At 66.3% G+C, this 20,416-nt stretch overlaps 2 protein-coding genes across 5 annotated transcripts in view; both read right to left on the reverse strand.

Annotated features, from left to right (window-relative positions):
- Positions 1 to 132: 132 nt before the first annotated feature.
- PRKAG3 (protein kinase AMP-activated non-catalytic subunit gamma 3) lies at positions 133 to 13,499 on the reverse strand. 3 transcript variants are annotated; one of them, XM_075932954.1, is made up of 12 exons: positions 12,863 to 13,499; positions 8,321 to 8,360; positions 7,058 to 7,581; positions 6,831 to 6,912; positions 6,391 to 6,449; positions 5,847 to 5,892; positions 4,357 to 4,411; positions 3,842 to 3,968; positions 2,330 to 2,495; positions 2,097 to 2,134; positions 1,625 to 1,771; positions 133 to 707 (listed from the first exon to the last, which is right to left on the reverse strand). In XM_075932954.1, the coding sequence occupies exons 1-12, from the start codon at positions 12,893 to 12,895 to the stop codon at positions 591 to 593; spliced, it is 1,434 nt and encodes a 477-aa protein (XP_075789069.1). In that variant the 5' UTR covers positions 12,896 to 13,499; the 3' UTR covers positions 133 to 590. The 3 variants fall into 3 exon arrangements, with proteins under 3 accessions (XP_075789069.1, XP_075789071.1, XP_075789072.1); XM_075932956.1 differs by lacking the exon at positions 12,863 to 13,499 and adding an exon at positions 8,690 to 9,419; XM_075932957.1 differs by lacking the exon at positions 12,863 to 13,499 and having other exon boundaries at positions 7,058 to 7,123; positions 7,507 to 7,581; positions 8,321 to 8,366.
- Positions 13,500 to 17,931: 4,432 nt separating this feature from the next.
- Positions 17,932 to 20,416, reverse strand: part of TTLL4 (tubulin tyrosine ligase like 4) — a 30,256-nt gene continuing 27,771 nt past the window's right edge. For both annotated transcript variants that reach the window (XM_075932959.1, XM_075932958.1), the window contains exons 17-19: positions 18,819 to 18,889; positions 18,464 to 18,540; positions 17,932 to 18,219 (exon numbers count right to left, since the gene is read on the reverse strand). In XM_075932959.1, coding sequence (XP_075789074.1) covers positions 18,066 to 18,219; positions 18,464 to 18,540; positions 18,819 to 18,889 — 302 coding nt within the window. In that variant the 3' untranslated portion in view covers positions 17,932 to 18,065. The remainder of the gene's footprint in view (positions 18,220 to 18,463; positions 18,541 to 18,818; positions 18,890 to 20,416) is intronic.

Raw genomic sequence — 20,416 nt, forward strand, 5'->3', positions numbered from 1 at the left:
GGGGGGCTGTGTGCGTCTCCTGGCTACAGGGAGCAAACTCCCGGAGCTTCCCGTGTGGACAGCGCTGGGGTGGAGCACGCTGCTTCATGGGGGCTTGGTCCCATGGGGGCTGTGCTGGGGGCCAGTCCCTGCAGCTGCACCATCTGTGTTCCCCTGCTGGGGGCGGTTTCCCCAGCTCTGGCCTTGGCTGGGGAGACGGAGGGCGCCCGAGGGCCGGCAGGCGGCCTCAGGGGTCTGAGGGGCACACCGGCTGGCAGTCTCCAGGGGATCTGGGACCCAGCCAGGCACATGCATCTCCCAGTGGCAGGCACAGAGGAAAGCCAGGAGCCAGGGATGACAGGGCCGCGGGGGGAGCTGCTCTGGGCATACCCCCCCCCAGCCGGCGGCTGCGGTTTGCTCGTGCGGCCGGAGGGGGCGCCGCTGTGCCGAGAGCGGAGGCGGCCGGCCGGAGACCGGCTGCGGGCAGCGATACAGACCTGGAGCGCAGCCGGCCCGCGGGGTGGCGAGGCAGGGCGGGAGGCCGAGGGCTGAGCCTACCTGAGCCGGAGGAAATGGAGGGGACGGATGGAGAAAGGACGGAGCGTCGCGGGCTAAGAGCTAAGAGCATCGATACCTGCGGGCGTCAGCACCAGGGCCTGCAGGATGTCGGAGAGGGACAGGATCCCCCGCGGGAAGTTCTGCTCGTCCACCAGAACCAGGCGATGGACCTGCCAGCCCAACGAGACCCGTCAGCCTCCGGCCAGCCGGGGTGGGGCACAGCCCAGTGGGAGAGGGGTCAGAGGAGACAGGATATATGCAGGGAAGGGGGTCAGCCAGTGGCGGGTTGGAGGGGAGATTTGGGGGCTGGTTGGAGGGGGGATTTGGGGGTCAATGAGAGGTTGGAGGGGGATTTGGGGTCAGTGGAGGAGTCAGAGGGGGTATTTGGGGATCAATTGGTGGGGGGCTCGGGGTATTTGGGGGTCAGGGGAATTTGGGAGACAGTTGGAGCAGGACTTTGGGGGTCGGTCAGTGGGGGGTCGGTCAGAGGGGGTTTGGGGGTCAGTCAGTGGGGGTCAGAAGGGGGATTTGGGGGTCAGTCGGTCAGTGGGGAGGTCAGAGGGGGATTTGGGGGTCGGTCAGAGGGGGATTTGGGGGTCAGTCAGAGGGGGATTTGGGGGTCAGTCGGTCGGTGGGGGGTCAGATGGGGATTTGGGGGTCAGTTGGTCAGTGGGGGGGTCAGAAGGGGGATTTGGGGGTCGGTCGGTCAGTGGTGGGTCAGAGAGGGATTTGGGGGTCAGTCAGTGGGGGTCAGAAGGGGGATTTGGGGGTCGGTCGGTCAGTGGTGGGTCAGAGAGGGATTTGGGGGTCGGTCAGTGGGGGTCAGAAGGGGGATTTGGGGGTCAGTCGGTCGGTGGGGGGTCAGATGGGGATTTGGGGGTCAGAAGGGGGATTTGGGGGTCAGTCGGTCGGTGGGGGGTCAGATGGGGATTTGGGGGTCGGTCGGTGGGGGTGTCCAGGGGAGGGGGCTGGGTCTGCGGGGTATAGGGCAGTGCTGGCGTCCGGGCGAGGGAAGCGAGTCTGGAGATGGCCAACCGCGCGCAGGGCCAGGCGGGCGCCCAGCTGGGACCTGGCCCAACCCCCCTACCTGCTCCTTTGCGATGCGGTCGATGACGGTGCCCAGCGTCTCGTGGGGGCGGCAGGTGAGCACCCCCTCCAGGCAGAGCGAGCGCCGCGCCAGCGCCTCCCGCACACTCATGTCCAGGTGGTTGTAGGTTTTCTGGGCAGCCAGGTGCTGGGGGGACGGCCGGCCACAGTCAGGGGCCCGGCAAGGCACTGGAGACCCCGGCCCCCTCGTGTGGGTCGGGGTCAGCCCCACTGTCCTGCTGCCCCACAATCCCTCCCCCAGCCCGAGCGAGGGGACTCGGCTTCGCTTCCCCCCCAAGCTCTGTGCTGTGAATCAGCCGCCACGTCCCACCCCAGAGGTGGCTGCGCTGGGGGCGGGGGGATCCCTGCCCAAGAAGGCGCGAGGCAGAGGGCAGCAGTGACCCACGGTGGCCGGGGAGGGACGTGCCCCCCTGCCCAGAGCCCAGCGAGCCAGCCCCAGCGGCAATACTCACAATGACGTCGAAGCGGGAGTACAGGCCCACCACCTGCCCTGGAAGGAGACAGAGAGCGGGGGTTACCGGGCGGGGGGGCGGGGGGGGCAGGGTTTGCAATGGGGGGTGGCCCCCAAGGCCCCTGGGCCCGACAGCCAGTGGAGGAGCGAGCCAGGGGCCTGCACAGCGGGGGTTCAACATGCCACGGGTGGAAGATCTGGGGGGAGCGGGACAGGGCCCCCGGGCCTGCCTACCGGCTGCGTTGACCACGGGCAGCGCCGACACCCGGCGGTCGACGAAGATCTCCAGGGCCGTGTGGACGGGCGCGGTCTCCAGCACCATGGCCACGTCCCGGAAGGTGCCCACGCCCAGCTCCTGGATGGTCCTCTGCAGGCAGCTCGGCTTGGGCAGCGTGGCCCCCTGGCAGGCAAAGGGCAGCGATTGGGGCAGCTCCCGGGCAGGGCTGGGGATTGCACTGACAGCGCCCTGGGCTGTGAGCCCCACAGGGGGACGCTGCCCCCCGCCCCCACCCTGCACACTGCTGGGCCCAGCCTCCCTTGAGTCAAGCCAAGGGCAAAGGCCTGCAGACCCCTCCAGCAGTGGTACGTGGCAGCAAGCGGGCCCTGCACGCTACCTGCACGCACGCATCTCCCGTACACCCCTGCACGCTACCTGCACGCATGCAACCTCTGCACGCACGCATCTCCCGTACACCCCTGCACGCTACCTGCACGCACGCATCTCCCGTACACCCCTGCACGCTACCTGCACGCACACACCTGCCGTACACCCCTGCACGCTACCTGCACGCACACATCTCCCGTACACCCCTGCACGCTACCTGCACGCACACATCTCCCGTACACCCCTGCACGCTACCTGCACGCACGCATCTCCCGTACACCCCTGCACGCTACCTGCACGCACACACCTGCCGTACACCCCTGCACGCTACCTGCACGCACACATCTCCCGTACACCCCTGCACGCTACCTGCACGCATGCAACCTCTGCACGCACGCATCTCCCGTACACCCCTGCACGCTACCTGCACGCACGCATCTCCCGTACACCCCTGCACGCTACCTGCACGCACGCATCTCCCGTACACCCCTGCACGCTACCTGCACGCACACATCTCCCGTACACCCCTGCACGCTACCTGCACGCATGCAACCTCTGCACGCACGCATCTCCCGTACACCCCTGCACGCTACCTGCACGCACGCATCTCCCGTACACCCCTGCACGCTACCTGCACGCATGCAACCTCTGCACGCACGCATCTGCCGTAGACCCCCGCGCGCTACCTGCACGCACGCATCTCCCGTAGACCCCCGCGCGCTACCTGCACGCACGCAACCCCTGCATGCACACAACTCGTGCGCACCCCCTGCACACTCCCTTTTGCATGCACACATCTTCCTGGATACAAGCCCCCTTCAGGTGCACTACAAAGGCCTGCAGGTGGCACGTGGGGGCGTGTGAATGCGCCTGCCACCCGCCCCCTCCCAGCACCCCCTACCCAAACGCAGGCACCTCTGCCCCCGGGCTGCGCACAGACCGACCCACGGCCACCCCTCGCCCCCCGCCCTGGCAGATACACTCCTCCTCCCCCACTCCTCACGCAGACGGGCCTCACCGTCCCCCCATGCCTCCCCACCTGCTGGAGCGGGCCCATGGGCCCTGCAAATTCCCTGCTGGTGCCACCCTCCCCTCCCCCGCAGGGTGGTGCTGGGGCACTGCCCCTCCCCTCCCCCACTCACGAAGATGTGCAGGAACTTGAGGATGCGCTTGTGGGTCAAGATGTGCAGCACGTTGCCGGAGCCCGGCTCGATCACCGGCAGCCGGTGGATCTTGTTCTTGATCAGGAAGTAGACAGCGTCGAAGAGGCTGGGGAAACCGAGGCAGGGGTGGGGGTAGGGAACATTGGACAGGAATGTCCCCTCCCTAGGGCGCAGGGCACGCTGGAGTAACACCTAGGATGGGGGGCTCAGGAGTTCCCCTCCCCCGTCGCCCTGGCCTCCTGCCCTAGAGCCAACCAGTGCTGGGTTGTGCCCATGGCTGGCCCGCAGCTCAGCTCAGCCCTGGCTGCCGACGTGGGGGCCCAGACACCTGGGTTCTGTCTTGGCCTCGCCCCTCATCTTCCAACCGCCCCCCCAGCTCATGCAGGGCCTCCCCCACCAGGGGCTGCAGCAGTAGGCTCCATCTAGGACAGCAAGTGTCTCAGCTTGGCCAGAGACAGCCCCCCCAGTGCTCCCCCCACAGGGCTGGGGGTTACCTGTCATTGGGGGAGATGGAGACCAAGGGCTTCAGACAGCCGTGCAGATAAACCTCTGGAAAGGAAGCAGAGGGGAGGAGCTGGGGATTGGGGGCCCTGGAGGTCCAGTGGGAGGAGCTGGGGATTGGGGGCCCTGGAGGTCCAGTGGGAGGAGCTGGGGGGCAGAGGCGCTGGGGGGCAGAGGGAGGAGCTGGGGGTCGGGGCACTGGGGGGCCCAGAGGGAGGAGCTGGAGGTCGGAGGCGCTGGGGGGCAGAGGGAGGAGCTGGGGGGCAGAGGGAGGCGCTGGGGGACAGAGGGAGGCGCTGGGGGTCGGGGTGCTGGGAGGCAGAGGGAGGAGCTGGGGGGCAGAGGTGCTGGGGGGCAGAGGGAGGAGCTGGGGGTCGGGGCACTGGGGGGCCAAGAGGGAGAAGCTGGAGGTTGGAGGCGCTGGGGGGCAGAGGGGGGCGCTGGGGGGCAGAGGGGGGCGCTGGGGGGCAGAGGGAGGAGCTGGGGGTCGGAGGCACTGGGGGGCAGAGGGAGGCGCTGGGGGTCGGGGTGCTGGGGGGCAGAGGGAGGAGCTGGGGGTCAGGGGCGCTGGGGGGCAGAGGGAGGAGCTGGAGGTCGGAGGCGCTGGGGGGCAGAGGGAGGAGCTGGGGGTCGGGGTGCTGGGGGGCAGAGGGAGGAGCTGGGGGGTCAGGGGCGCTGGGGGGCAGAGGGAGGAGCTGGGGGTTGGGGTGCTGGGGGGTCAGGGTGCTGGGGGGCAGAGGGAGGAGCTGGGGGTCGGGGTGCTGGGGGCCAGAGGGAGGAGCTGGGGACAGAGGGGATGACCCCTAGCGCTGAGCCGGTTCGGTGTCTGTGTTGCTCTGCAGGGGGGCGGTGACCCCAACTCAGGCCTTTGCTGCTGGGGAGACCAGAGGATCTGGCCCAGCAGGCGGGGGGGGGGGGGAGCCCCAGGGAGCAGGAAGGGGGCGTCCCACAACCCCAAGGGGATGCCTGTGACCTATCCCATCCCTGGCCCCCCACTACGCCCCCTTCCCTGCCCCCACTGCAAGCCCTGGGCGCCCCCTGTGGTGCAGTGGGGGGGGGCTGTCTGCTCGCTGGGCGCTAGGCGTGGGCTGTGGGCGCCCCCTACTGGCCTGTGTCAGTAGCGCTGCCCGGGGCGGGGGGGGGTCGCCTCGGAGCTCCAGCCCGCAGACCGTGGCCGGCCGGGCTCTCCCCTGAACACAGGAAGGGGGGCTACCGGGCAGGGGGGCTCAGTGGCTCTGGGAGCGGCACAGTCGTGGCTGGGAAGACGTGAGGAGACTGAGCTGAGTACTGAGGGTTCGGGGCCCGTGCACCCACCCCACGGGGTCTAGGGCGGCCAGCCCCCGACTCCTGCACCCGCATCCCGTCTGGGCCGGGCTGTATCCCGGGGAAGCAAGAACCCCCGTTGGACCGGCTGGTGGAGTCCCATCTGGCTGCAGACGGGGTGCAGGGTGGGGGGTCCCCGATGCGCGTCGCACCCCCTTACCTCTCCAGGTCTCAATTTTATGCTCCTCCAGCTCGTAGATCTGCACCTGTAGCGCAGGAAAGGGGGTGAGCCGGGGGCCCTGCAGGGAGGGGCATGTTGGGGGCAGGTTTAGGGGGTGCTGGGAGCTGCCTTTGACGGCGCGAAGCCCCAGGGGCCCATCGGGGTGACCCCACAGCCCCCCAGGCGCCTGATGGGCATTGGAGCCCCGCCGGCTCGGCTGGCATCGTGCACCACGCCGGGCGCCCAAATCCCAGAGGCACGGCGCCCAAATCCCAGAGGCACGGCGCCCAAATCCCAGAGGCACGGCGCCCGCAGGGACATCTCTGGGGCCTGCCGGAGCGGCTCGTCCCGCTCCCATCTATCCCTGTGGCCAGCTCTGGCCAGGGGCGCTCTCCCCGGCCCCCAGCAGGAACTGATCAGTGCCCCCTCCCACCCCACAAGCAGCGGCTGCCGGTCAAGCCGGTCCCGAGCCCCTCCCCGCCTGCTGGGGGGTGATGCGTGGGGGGAGCCGCCCCCAGGATGGCAGGGCCCCCAGGCAGCTCACCAGCGGGGACCGGTAGTAGCGCTGCAGGATGTTGATGAAATCTGTGATGGTCAGCATGCCTGCAGGGAGAGACAGGCCAGGTTGGGGGGGCAGCTGGTGGGGGGCACCGGGGCCACTCCCCAGTGGCTGATTCACAGCCCCACAGGGCACACACCGGCCGGGCAGCGGCACCCACAGCCCTCCCCAGAGCCCCACGGGGGGCCACCCACCCCCGCCCGGCCCCTGGCACAGTCACCATGTGGCCTGTTTGCAGAGACAGACCCAGGGCCCGGGTGCAGCCCACAAGGGGTGAACGAAGCCAGCAGAGAGGGGCAAGGGAACTGGGCAGGAGCGAACCAGCGCCCTGCCAGCGGGGCCCTGGAGCACAAAGGACTGAGCCACACTGGGAATCCGGGGGCAGCAGCCTCCCATTGGCTGCTGTGCCCCCCCCACACACTCACCCACAAAGCACTGCCGCTCGCTGTCCCAGAGCGGGGCGGCCCGCACCCCGTTGGCCACCAGCGCCAGGAAGGCCTTCTTCATCTGCAAGCCGAGCAGAGGGGCATGAGACCCTGGGGGGACAGGGCCGGCCCTGCCCTGTCTCAGGGGGCTGCAGCACTGCTCCCCAGGCCCCCAGCCCCAGCGCCCAGGGCAGCCCTGCAGGGCGGGAGCCGCTCCTGCCTCTCACCTGCAGCGTGGTGTCGAAGACCAGCAGCTTGGAGCTGGTGGGGATGGCCGCGTAGCAGCTGTGATCCTGCAGGAAACGCATGTAGGTCTCGGCCTCGGGGCCCTGGAACACGGCGTCCGGGCACAGCGCCGGCAGCTCGGCGAGCACAGGGGGGCTCCTGGCATCCGAGTCCACAGCCTCGGCATCAGAGCCAACCTGCTGGGCATCGGAGCCCTCGCTGGGGCCCATCACCCTGGCGTCGGAGCCTGTATCCTTGGTACGGGAGCCCTTGCTAGGGCCCATCACCCTGGCCTCGGAGCCTGTATCCTTGGTACGGGAGCCCTTGCTAGGGCCCATCACCCTGGCGTCGGAGCCTGTATCCTTGGTACGGGAGCCCTTGCTAGGGCCCATCACCCTGGCCTCGGAGCCTGTATCCTTGGTACGGGAGCCCATCACCGTGGCATCTGCACCTGTTTCTCTGGCACTGGAGCCTGCCTCGCTGGCGTCAGCACCTGCCTCCGCGCTCTCTGGGTCCAGGCAGGAACCTAGTGGGATGAGGTCGCTGTGATGTGACGCCGGAATGTCGCTGGGCGCTAGGTTTGGGCTGGGGGTGACCCCTACTGGCCTGCGTCTGTAACACTGCCCGGGGGGGTCGCCTGAGGAACCTCAGGTCACTAGACAGTGACCCCCCGGTTGGCACCTGTCGAGGGGGGGGCTGGACACAGGGGGGTGGTTTGGAGAAGAGTCACTTTGGCTGGAGCACACGTGGAGAGAAGGCACCAAGCGGAGCGCGGGGAGTCCAGGGCCGGGGCACCCCTCCCCCAAGGGGCCTGAGGCTGCCTGGCCCTGACTCCTGTTCTACTGGCTGGCGGAGTCTCATCTCGCCGCTTCGGGGGTGCAGAATCGGGGGCTCCCCTGGCATCTTGCTTTGCCCAGCCCATTCCGGTCCCAAAGCCCCATGAATGGCCAAGCCACGGGCTGCAGGCGCCAGGGCCCCCAACCCGGAGATCTCAGCTTGGGGACTGACAACCCAGGGGTGTGTCTGGGGCTCAGGGCAGACTCTGCCCCCCCGGCTGTGTCAGGAAGGGTCGGCCCGAGGAGTTGGTGGGAAAGGCACGTCGGGCTCCGGTGCCTGTGATCAGCCGTGTCCAGCAGGGAGAGCCGGGACTGGGGGGAGGGGCTGTGGGCTGGGAGTAAGGGGCATCAGCAGAGCTTATGGGGCTGACGAGTGAGGCATTTGCTGCACAGATGAGCGAAGCTGCCCCCCTCCCGCCCCCTACTCACCTACTTCATGTGAGAAGAGACCTGTGGCCAGCGGCTGCACCTGGGGGGGGGGGGGGGGGGGAGAGAGAAATCCATGGGGATGCAGGCAGAAACAAGAACCGGCCCATGTGTCTCCAGGACCCCAGTGCCTACAGGCCCTGCTAGGCAGCCCTGCTCTCCCGCCCATCACCAGGGCATCAGGGCCTGGCATCGGCCAACTCCAGAAGGGAGCAGGCCAAGCAGGACGGCCCCAAACCAGCAGTTTCTCTGCAACTAGCTCCATCCACTCCCTCCCCGGGTCAGGCCCCGCTCCCAGCCTGCATGCCCAGGCTCTGCGCCACCCCCAGCTCAGGGCACCCAGGGCTCTGCCTCTGGGGCCGAATTACCCACCGGGATCTGCCAATGCCTGGAGCCGCCCATCTGGAATGGCAGGAGAGCTGGGCCTGGAGGTGCCAGGCTGGGCCACGCTGCCCATAGGGCTGAGGGGGCAGCGGGGCGTTGGGGTCACACGCTTGCTGGGCACCATGCCCAGGGCTCCTACAGCAGGATGGGCTGCCCTGGCTGGCTGGGGGGGACGGGGGCAGGGGTGGCGGGGCAGATGGGGTGAAGATGAGGGTGGAGAGGGCTGAGAGGCGGCAGGGGACAGCCAGGAAGGGGGTGGGGCGGCTGCAGTGGGGCAGGCCATGGGGCACGCGGGAGGGTGAGAAGCTGGGAGGAGACAAGGTTCCAGTGATCAAGGCCTGGCCCAGAGTGGGGGCAGGGCAGAGGAGTTTGCTGAGGGGGCAGCACGGGGGGGGGAGGGAAATGGGTCTGAGCAGCTCAGGGGCTGGAATGGACACGCCCCCCCCATAGGCACTCCTCTTGGGAGTGGGGGGTGCCCAGTTCCCCCCCTCCCGGCAGTGCTCAAAGCCACGTCCAGCCCCACTGCCCCCAAACCCCCGTCACCCTCACACAGCTGGGCCCGGAAAGCAGCCCCCGAGAGACACTGGAGGCCTCAAGGGGCTGCCCCAGGGTAGCTGCCAATGCCCCTGGGGTAGATTCATGGCCCCACCCCAACCCCTGAGAACTGAGGGGGGGAGATCACAGCCCCCCTAGAGACAGACACCCACCACCACCACAGAGACACCCCCATAGCCTTAGAAACACCCCCAGACACACCCCCAGACACACCCAACAGAGACTGTGTGTGTGTGAGAGAGAGAGACCCTACGATAACAAGACAGTGAGTGTGAGAGACCCTACACAGTGTGCAGCGGCGGTCAAAAAGGCAAATAGGATGCTAGGAATTATTAGGAAAGGGATAGAAAATAAGACCCAGAATAACTTACTGCCCCTGTATAAAACTATGGTACGCCCACATCTGGAATACTGTGTACAGATGTGGTCTCCTCACCTCAAGAAAGGTTTTTTGGCCTTGGAAAGGGTTCAGAAAAGAGCAACTAAAATGATTAGGGGTTTGGAACAGGTCCCATATGAGGAGAGGTGAAAGCGACTGGGACTTTTCAGTTTGGAAAAGAGGAGACCGAGGGGGGATATGATAGAGGTCTATAAAATCATGAGTGGTGTGGAGAGGGCGAATAAAGAAAAGTTATTTATTAGTTCCTATAATAGAAGAACAAGAGGACACCAAATGAAATTAATGGGTAGCAGGTTTAAAACTAATAAAAGAAAGTTCTTCTTCACACAGCAACCTGTGGAACTCCTTGCCAGAGGAGGCTGTGAAGGCTAGGACTATAACAGAGTTTAAAGAGAAGCTAGATAAATTCATGGAGGTTAGGTCCATAAAAGGCTATTAGCCAGGGGATAAAATGGTGTCCCTGGCCTCTGTTTGTCAGAGGCTGGAGAGGGATGGCAGGAGACAAATCGCTTGATCATTGTCTTCGATCCACCCCCTCTGGGGCACCTGGTGCTGGCCACTGTCGGCAGACAGGATACTGGGCTAGATGGACCTTTGGTCTGACCCAGCCTGGCTGTTCTTCTGTTCTAATAACAAACTAGCACGCCAGGCTCCGTAGCCAGAAAGAGCCCAAATCCAGCTCCCGCCAACAAGCAACCCTACAATAACAATAACTCTCGAATACCACATTTTACAAACCTCTCCCCTCTGATCCCACCTTGGAATACCAAAAGAAACTACACTGTCTCCTTACAAGCCTCCCCACAGCTACTCGGGAACAAATCCACACAGAAACACCTGACCCCCGACCAGGATTGTTCTATCTGCTTCCCAAGATCCATAAACCTGGGCACCCCGGACGTCCCATCTGTGACGTAGTGGGGGTGCTTGCTGGGCTGTGGTGACCTCTGCTGTCTGGAGCAAGACCCAGCAAGGAAAACCTCACTATGCAAAGGTAATGCCAAACTTGTTGAACCAGACACCCCCCATGGAGAGGAACAAAGGAAGGTGGATGCTGCCCTGGCTGGGGGGCAGGGCTGGAAGAGGGTGAGGTTAGTTGCTGTCTGTGAGCATGGAGGAGACAGCCTAGGAAAAGGGGCTGGAGTTTAGGGGCCCAGTCTCCCCCATCTCAAGGGGGCCTGAGGCATCCTAGCCCAGCTCTGTGACCAGATTCCATCTGTGCTGTGCTGTATCCTGGAGAGGCAATAAACTTCCTCTATTCCACCGGATGCGGTTGTATCGAAGGGCTTGGCTATAGACGATGGATCGTGTGGTGTGTTCTGGATGGGAGCTGGAAGCATGTAGGTAACTGTATGAGTCGGTGGGTTTTCTGTAGAGAGTGGTGTCTAATTTTCCATTGTTGATTTGTACGGTGGTGTCCAGGAAGTGGATCTCTCGTGTAGAATGGTCCAGGCTGAGGTTGATGGTGGGGTGTAGGTTGTTGAAATCTCTGTGGAATATCTCCAGTGTTTCTTGGCCATGCGTCCAGATCATAAAGATGTCATCGATGTACCGTAGGTAGAGGAGGGGTGAAAGGGGACGGGAGTTGAGGAAACGTTGTTCTAGGTCAGCCATAAAGATGTTAGCATACTGTGGGGCCATGCGTGTACCCATGGCTGTGCCGCTGATCTGGAGGTATAAGTTGTTCTCAAACTGGAAATAATTGTGGGTGAGAACAAAGTTACACAGGTCTGCTATCAGGTTGGCAGTGGTGTCCTCTGGGATAGTGTTTCTAATTGCTTGTAATCCGTCTTCATGTGGGATGTTGGTATATAGAGCTTCTACATCCATGGTGACACTACTGACTTCCTAAGGAAACTACAAAACATCGATAACCTCCCCAATAATACCATCCTTGCCACCATGGATGTAGAAGCTCTATATACCAACATCCCACTGACAGAGACAACCGCATCTGCTCTAATCCCACTGACAGAGACCAGAAGCTTCAGGATCTCTACCAAGCATTTATAAACCTCAACTACCCACCCGGAGAAATAAAAAAGCAAATTGAAAGAGCCAGACAAATACCTAGAAACCATCTACTTCAAGACAGACCCAAGAAAACCAACAATAGAACACCACTTGTCATCACCTACAGCTCCCAACTTAAACCTGTCCAACACATTATCAATAAACTACAGCCTGTATTGGAACAGGATACCATACTCAAAGAGGCTCTGGGAGACAGACCCATAGTCTCCTATAGACAACCACCTAACCTCAAGATGATTCTTACCAACCACCACAGGACATACCACACTAATACCAAGCCTGGTACCTTCCCTTGCAACAAACCCCGTTGCCAGCTTTGTCCACATATTCATTCTGCCGATACCATTATTGGACCCAACCAAGTGAGTTATAAGATCAAGAACACATATTCCTGCGCATCCAGAAATATAATCTATGCTATCATGTGCCGAAAGTGTCCGTCTGCTATGTACATTGGATAAACATCTCAGACACTTCGCCAAAGGATTAATGCCCACAAAACAGATATCAGACAAGATCACAAAGAGAAAACAGTTTCTTGCCACTTTAACCAGAAAGGACACTCTCTAAATGACTTGAAGCAAAATGCAGGACAATGTAGCACTTTAAAGACTAACAAGATGGTTTATTAGATGATGAGCTTTCGTGGGCCAGACCCACTTCCTCAGATCAAATAGTGGAAGACTGAGGAAGTGGGTCTGGCCCACGAAAGCTCATCATCTAATAAACCATCTTGTTAGTCTGTAAAGTGCTACATTGTCCTGCATTTTGCTTCAGCTCCCCCAGACTAACCCGGCTCCATTTCTATCACTATTCTACAATAACAAAGCAGCCTGGCAGCCCGCTCCTGCTGGCCACCCTGCGATCCCAAACCAGCCTGCCCCCTCCCCCCCAGCTCAGGCCCCCGCGCAGCGCGCCGCGGCCGGACAACCCTACAATAACACGGCGCCCGGCGCGCCCCGGCAGGGCGCAGGCGGGGTCAGGTTCCTGCCGGCTGCGCTTTCGTCCCAGGGCGGCGGAACGGAGCCGAGACGGGCTGGCAGCCGGCCCCGCAGAGCGGGCGGGGGGCGCAGTTTGGGACAGGGAGCGGCCCGTGCTCGCCCCGCGGCGGCGGCAGGGCCCCAGGCAGCCCCCTGCCGAGCTCTGCACCGGCCCCCCGGCTCGCTCCCTACCTGCGGCCCCGCCGGGGCTGGGCGCTGCTCCATGCCGCCCCGCGCCGCGCCGCGCTGCTATTCTGGGCCTGCCTCGGCCCGGCCCCGCGACTGGTGCCAGGCTGGCGCCCGCACAGCTGGGACGGGAGCAGCCTGCCCGGCGCTCGGCGGAGACTCTCTGGAGCCGGCCGGGCGCGGGCACCTGTCGGGGCGGCCCCGCTCCGGAGCTGACGGGCACGGGGAGCCGCCTGAAATAGAGACCGGCCCCTGGCCCAGGCGCGGGAGCGGCCGCCGGGAACGGGGCGGGCTGGGGACGCACGGGGCTGGCGCTGGGCCCGCGGGCGGACGGACGGGGCCAAGGGCCGGGAAGGGGCGCGCCTCCAGCACAGCTGGTCCCGCACCGGGACTGCGGCTGCCGCTTCCCCCGCACGCTCGCTCTTCGCGCCCCGGCTTTCCCCGGCCTGGCACGGGCTGGGGGAGCGCGAAGGGGTCTCGCCCCAAGGGCGGTGGGTCCAGTGGCAGATACACCCTGTCCCGCTCCTCTGTGGGGCCCAATGGGTCAGGCAGCGCACGTGGGTCTGGGGATAGATGGAGGCGGGGGGGTGTGTGCTGGGCTGTGGTTGTGGGGAGGGGAGTAGTTATAGGGTCGCAGGGGGGTGCTGGGTTGTTATGGTGGGGGGGGCCACGTGAGCTGAGTTGTTATTGTACGGTCGCAGGGGGTGCTGGGTTGTTATTGTAGGGTCGCGGGGGGGGGTGCTGGGTTATTGTTGAGGCCATATGAGCTGGGTTGTTATTGTAGGGTCGCGGGGGGTGCCGGGTTGTTATTGTAGGGTCGCAGGGGGTGCAGGGTTGTTGTGGGGGCCATATGAGCTGGGTTGTTATTGTAGGGTCGCAGGGGGTGCCGGGTTGTTATTGTGGGGGGCCGTGAGCTGGGTTGTTATCGTAGTGTTGCTCGGGAGAGACCAGCTTCCCGGGGTGGGGGGGAAGGTCAGGCCGGACCCGCAGGGCCGCTGCCCTGGCGCCCGGTGCCACGCTCCCGCCGTGCCGCACGCCTGGCTCCCAGCGGCCGCCCACTGAGCATGGCTGCCTGGCCCCGGCCGGCCCCGCTCCCCTCACGCACTGCCGCTGGGGATGCCGCAGGCGTGACTCACGCTCCTAACAGGGAACCCAGCCTCCCCCCGCACAGCCCGACACCTGCTAGGGCGCCCCGCACGGGCCGGCTGCAGGGAGCGCTGGGCCCGGCGCGATTACCCCCTCCCGGACCGGCACATCCCTGGCCAGAGCGCCCGGCCCGGCTCCCAGCACGGCCCCCGTCGCCCCAGGGCTCGAGCCTGGGCGGATCGAGATCTTCCAGCTCCGCCCGGCCGCCCTGCTGCTCAGCGCAGCGGGGCGCCCGGCCCGGCCCCGGGAGGGGAGAGGGGAAGCGCAGGGCTGCGGGCAGGGCTCTGTTTCTACCTTTGTGCGGAACCGCTGCTCTGTGCGCTCTGCGCTCAGCGGGGCGGCGCCTGGGGCTCTCCAAGCGCCCGGCTCGCAGGGGACAGGGGTGCGGGTGCAACCGGGGGAGGGGCCCGGGGCCCGCGTTCCCCAGCTCGTGTGCCCGAGAGACGCGCCCGCCTCGCTCCTGCAGGGAACCTTCCCTCCCGGTTTCGGCTCTTCGCCTCCCCCCGGGCTCGCTTGGCGAGGCGCGCCGGCTATTTTTGGAAGGCTCCAAACACCCTGAACGTGGCGGGCCGGAGGCCGCCGTGTCTGCGCCTGGGCTGGCGGGGAGGCCCGGCCCCAAGGCTGCAAACCGGGCGAGTGTCCCGGGGCAGGGACCGCAGGGCGCGGCCGCTCCCGGCTACACGCGCCTCTACCCCAGCGACGCGCCCTAGCTGCTGCCCGCGTGCAGGGAGCAGCTGGTGGGGGGCGGGGCACCTCCTTCTAGCGTCAGGAGGCAGTGAGGGCTAGTGGGTAGGGCCCAGGCCACCTGGCTCCTGTTCCAGATGGGGGGGGGGGGGGGAGAGGAGATCGGGCTAAACCCCTTTGGCTGCTGGGCCCAAGGGCGGATTGGGGTTTGGCGGGGCCCCGGCCGGGAAAGGGGAGCAGAGGGGAACACAGGGGATGGGACTGCCAAGGGAGCTGCACCCACATATTACACCCCCCCCCCCCACAGGTTCACCCCGCTCTGCAGCAGCAGGGCACATGGAGCCTTGGTGCAACCGCAGCTCTACATTTGCAGCAAGCCTGGCCCAGGAGCCCCGCTCCGCTGGCAGGGGAGGGCTCCCATGGGGGGCGGGCAGGGCTCTAAGGCAGCAGAGGCCAGGTCGGGGCTGCATTGCTAGGGGTGCGGTGCCACCTGCACCCAGCCGGGATGCTGATGTAACTGCCCGGGGGGGATTTGAACCTGGGACCTCTAGCCCCTTAGGCTGTGTCTACACTGGCCCCTTGAATTGCCACAAAAGCACTGGCCATCTCCTGTAAAATCGGCAGGGCTTTTCCGGAAAAACTCTGCTGCTCCCTGTCGGGCAAAAGTCCTTTTCCGGAAAACTGGTCCAGAAAAGGGCCAGTGTAGACAGCACAGGACTGTTTTCCGCAAAAAAGCCCCGATGGCGAAAATGACGATTGGGGATTTTTTGCGGAAAAGCGCGGCTCCATGGGCACGGACGCTCTTCCGGGAAAGTGCTTCCAGAAAGGCATCCTGCCAACGTAGACGCGCTTTTTCCGGAAATACTTCTAATGGAAAACTTCCGTTTTAAGCATTTCCGGAGAAGGGGGCCAGTGCAGACGTAGCCGCAGTGTAGGAGGCTCTAGAGCTGGCGCCAGAAGGCTGCGGGCGCCCTCATTCTCCCATGGCAGTGACCCAGACGCGGTGCGGGGGCCTCACTGGGCTCCTGGGCCCTGCCCACGGCTCCCCGCACAAACAGGGCCCGGAGCCAAGCGGGAAAAGCGCTGCCTGGGGGCACAGGGGATTTCCAGCAGCTTTGGGACCTGCCAGAGGGCACTACCCAGGGGCTGCTCCGCTGGCAGCACCGTGCCCCCCCCTGCTGGGATGGGAGAGTTCAACATGGCAATGCCTGGGGGGCAAAGGACCCCCCCGGCTTTCACCCAGCAGCCAGCCTGGGGCTCCCGCAGGCAGGCCGGGGGCTAAGGGGAGCTCCAAGGCCAGTATGGACAGCGCGTGGAGCAGGGGGGAGCTAAGGGGGCCAGGCTGGTGCCAAAGGGCCCACCCGCGGCCCCCGGCTGCTGCCAAGGGGACTCACTGCCACAGCTGCAGAGAACTCCACTGGCCCCAGGCTGGGCGGGCGGATCCCGCTGCCGTTGGAACAAAGAGTTTTTCCAGATTTCAGATTCAGGTCCCTCACTTGCAGGGGGCGTAGGAGGAGCCCCCGCAGGTCAGAGCAGGGGGCCAGCTCACCCAGAGCCCTGGCTCCATCAGCAGCCAAGGGCAGGTGCCTGGGAGGGAACGAGATTAACCCCTCCTACCCTGTGGCCCCAGCTTCTGGCCCCCCCAGAGTCCAGCCCTTGCAGGACCTCCAGCCTTCACACTGCCCTCAGCAGGGAGTTCCACCAGTGAACACTGCTGGCTGCAGCAGGGGCTGTACACGCCCTGTGCCAGGCCCCACCTGCTGAGATCCCAGGGGCCTGCAGAGCAACAAGAGCAGTGGCCCTCTCCTGCCAGGCAGGGTAAGCCGAGTGGCACGGTGTGGGTGGTGAGCACCAGGAAGGGGTTGCCCCTCCCCTCCCCTGGGCAGAGTCGAGGGGAACACACAGGCCAGGCAGTTTCATTAGTAGGCCTGGGCAGGGAGAGGGGGCCCTTGTGCTGGAGAGTGAGGGGGGCAGGGCCAGCTGGGGGTGGTGCCCACCGCACGTAGGGCCAATGGGCTGGGGTGGGCGCTAGGGGCCAGCGACACGGCTCGAGTACACAGCGCTTAAGGCGTCCCCAGCCGAGCCCGCCCGGGGGCCTGGGCTCACAGCACAGCAGAGGCTGCCTCCTCCCTCCACCTGCTCCCTGCTGGCACCCAACAGCTGTCAGGCCTGGGGCGCACAGCTCTGCAGGGGCCACCCGGTATCTGTACCACGTCCAGGCAGCCGCTGGGACAGATGCTGCCCTTGGGGAGCTGGGATAGGCCAAGCTCGGGGGAGCAAAGGGTTAAGTCCTTTCCGCCATGGGGTCACAGCCACCAAGGGCTGCACCTCCCCTCCCAGCCCCACAGCCCAGCCAAGGCTGCACCGGAAAGCACAGAGGGGCCTGTCCTGCTGTCAGGTAAATGCAGACACCCAGCCCTGGGCCGGCTCCCTGCACAGAGCTGCCCCCGCCCTGCCTCATCGCGGGAACAGGGCTGCTCGGGCCCAGCTCCAGCAGGCGCCTCCTGGCAGGGAGTGCGGGAAGACGGGGAGCAAAGGGGCGTGGGGCAGGCTCCCCCCGTGCGCCCCTCGGCTGAGCCGGGGAAAGGAGCAGGAGCCGCTGCCCCGGGCCGAGCGCAGGAGCCACACAGCGCAGCGAGAGCAGCAGAGGGTGTGAAACTTTAATCCAGCTCCTTGGAAAAGGCAGCTAAAAAGCTCTGGCGAGAAGGTGGCGCCTCCCGGCGGGGCCCTGGGCAGCTGCAGCCCTGGTGCCCGAGCGAAGGCGGCCCCGCGGGGCACTCGAACGCAGGCCAGGGCCGCCAGGCTCTCGCGCCAGCCACGCCGAGGCACGAGGCTGAGCAGGGAACAGCGGCAAGAGACCGTCTGCGCCACTCATGGCAGGAGACAAGATCCAAGCCGAGCCGGCTCCCTGCACCGACAGCGCCTGCTTCCTAAGCCCAAGGGACCTCCCTGGCGGGCCGGGGCACAGACGAGGCGGTTTGCTGGGCATTAAAAAGACACGGTCTGCTCCTTCCAGAGGAGACAAGGCCCTACGCGGCTCCTGGCCAGGCTACCAGGGCGGGGGGCAGTAGCCCACGCTGGCTGACCCGCACCGTACAAAAGCAAGGGATTCCCCGCCGCCGCAGCAGGCGCCTGGCAGCCCACCCTGCCAGCAGCCCTTCCTCGGGCGAAGGAAGCACCTGGCGCCCCCCGGCTGCCGTGGCGGGAGCTTTCCTTTGCTTTAAGGATCCGAGGAGCATCTAACACTTTGGCCAAGCACCGACCCCTCCCCCAGGCCCGTCTGGCCAGCGTGCGCCCGCGCCCCCCGCGTGGCCTCCAGCGCAGCCTCTGAGGTAGGTGTGTGCGCCCCCCCGGCGGGGCGGGGGGCAGTGGCTCGCGGTCACATGACCAGGCTGGCGTCAGGCAGGCGGCTCGGCGGGAGGACGGGCTTCTTGCTGGCGCTGCTGTACTGGATCAGAGGTAAAGTCTGGGGGCGGGCGCTGGGCTCCAGGCACTTGGCGGCCTCCTCGGCCTCTCGCGGAAGGAGAAGTCGGCTGCAGGAGAAGGGCAGCGAGCACTCAGCGCGGGCACGGCGGCCCAGGCGCAGCTTTGGGGCGCGCCCGGCTGGCTGCGGCGGGAAGAGGCAGGACGGTGGGTCACGGCGAGTGCCCCCGCACACGTGGCCCGGGCCCCTGCCACGCCCACTCCGGGAGTCGCGGCCGCATCAGCCTGGCTCCTGTGGGCGGGCAGTCGCGCTCCGTTCCCACGTCCCCTCCCCTCCCCTCCCCGCGCACTCACCCGAGTCGGCCCGATTCCAGCTTGCAGCAGCCGTTCTGATGGGCCTTTGGGACGAGGGGGGGCCTTGGCAGCGACCACTGGGGACAAGAGAGGCCGTGAGGGCTGCGCGCAGGCTCCGGACTTGGCCACAACTCTGGCTCACGTCGGGGCCGTGCGGTGCCCCCGGCTGACGTGCCCAACGGCCTGGCAGGGCACCGGCCCCCTCCACAGCCCGAAGAGAACAGGCAGCGAGACGGGAGACAGGAAACCAGAGGAGGCTCTGGGGGAGATGGGGGCTTCCCCCCAGGCCCCCCAAGGCACAGGCAGGGCCCGAGGCCAGAAGCCTGGGGACAGCGGGGTCCAGGGAGACACTCACCACCTGGGCCAAGTCCATCGCTGCCCCGCTGAGGTACCCTTTGTGACACCAGCTGCGCAGCAGATCCAAGCCTAGGGAAGGAGGCAGGCGGTGAGCCCGGGCCGGACAGACTCCGCCCCCTGCTCCCCGGCCACACCCACAAGCAGCAGCACGGCTGGCTGCTCCCCGTGGCTGGCAGAGCCCAGACGGGAGGCGGGCGACGGCCCCGCAACGCCAGCTCCCGGGGGTGGGCTGCCCGCCCTGACGGAGGGGACCTGGCCGGCGGCTACCAAGAGTGGCCACAAGCCCACTCAGGCCCCCAAGCCCAGCTGATCTGCTCCCAGGCCCAGTGACGCTGGGATGCAGCAGCAGGGCCGGGCCACGGCCGAGTTCCTTGGGGGGACGCTGCCAGGCCCACCCCCGGGCCATCTCCAGGGGCAAGAGCTGCCCCCTTCGAGCGCCCCGCCCCCCAAGGCTCCTTCCACCTGCCTGGTGACACCGAGCAGCGACAGCCCGGCGGGGACCCGCCCCCCATCACGCAGGCAAGGGGCTCAGCCAGCGTCAGGCCCTTCTCAGCGGCCAGGCGCTGCTGCAAGACACGGGCTGCTTGGCTCATCTCCCCCCCCCCCCCCCAGTACATTGCTCCCCCGTCGGCTCCCGCGCAGCCAGAGACCCACCCGGGGACTCAGCCCCGCCCCCCCCCCCGTCGGCTCCCGCGCAGCCAGAGACCCACCCGGGGACTCAGCCCCGCCCCCCCCCCCGTCGGCTCCCGCGCAGCCAGAGACCCACCCGGGGACTCAGCCCCCCCCCCCCCCCCCGTCGGCTCCCGCGCAGCCAGAAACCCACCCGGGGACTCAGCCCCGCCCCCCCCCCCCCGTCGGCTCCCGCGCAGCCAGAGACCCACCCGGGGACTCAGCCCCCCCCCCCCCCGTCGGCTCCCGCGCAGCCAGAGACCCACCCGGGGACTCAGCCCCCCCCCCCCCCCGTCGGCTCCCGCGCAGCCAGAGACCCACCCGGGGACTCAGCCCCCCCCCCCCCCCGTCGGCTCCCGCGCAGCCAGAGACCCACCCGGGGACTCAGCCCCCCCCCCCCCCGTCGGCTCCCGCGCAGCCAGAGACCCACCCGGGGACTCAGCCCCCCCCCCCCGTCGGCTCCCGCGCAGCCAGAGACCCACCCGGGGACTCAGCCCCCCCCCTGTCGGCTCCCGCGCAGCCAGAGACCCACCCGGGGACTCAGCCCCCCCCCGTCAGCTCCCGCGCAGCCAGAGACCCACCCGGGGACTCAGCCCCCCTGTCGGCTCCTGCATGACCAGACACCCCAGATACCTGCCCGCAAAGGAGAACGGACCCAATGCACCTGGGCCCAGCCCACAACCGAGGACCCAACGCTCTGAGGGTGGAGCTGCCGCCGCGCTCAGAACCGGTTACTACCAAGTCACCCAGCCACGGAGATACACCAGGGCCTGCAGGGAGCCATCTGCACCATGCAGCAAGCACAGATCTGCCAGGGCACCAAAATCTCACAGACCGGTGGGTGCCGATTTCCTGATTCCAGCCCTGCTGGCCGGCGGGACCAGGCCTGTCCCTGCCCTCTCCGGGTCGCCTGGCCACAGGGCAGAG

The sequence above is a fragment of the Pelodiscus sinensis genome, chromosome 7 (genome assembly GCF_049634645.1).
Source record: "Pelodiscus sinensis isolate JC-2024 chromosome 7, ASM4963464v1, whole genome shotgun sequence".
Classification (NCBI taxonomy): domain Eukaryota; kingdom Metazoa; phylum Chordata; order Testudines; family Trionychidae; genus Pelodiscus; species Pelodiscus sinensis.

Excerpts from the sequence above, each read along its gene's own strand:
- PRKAG3 (XM_075932954.1), bottom strand. The coding sequence starts at position 12,895 with ATGGAGCAGCGCCCAGCCCCGGCGGGGCCGCAG. Across the intron at positions 5,893-6,390 it reads GCTACTACCGGTCCCCGCTG|GTGCAGATCTACGAGCTGGA; the intron begins GTGAGCTGCCTG and ends CCTGCGCTACAG. Across the intron at positions 3,969-4,356 it reads TCCATCTCCCCCAATGACAG|CCTCTTCGACGCTGTCTACT; the intron begins GTAACCCCCAGC and ends CGGTTTCCCCAG.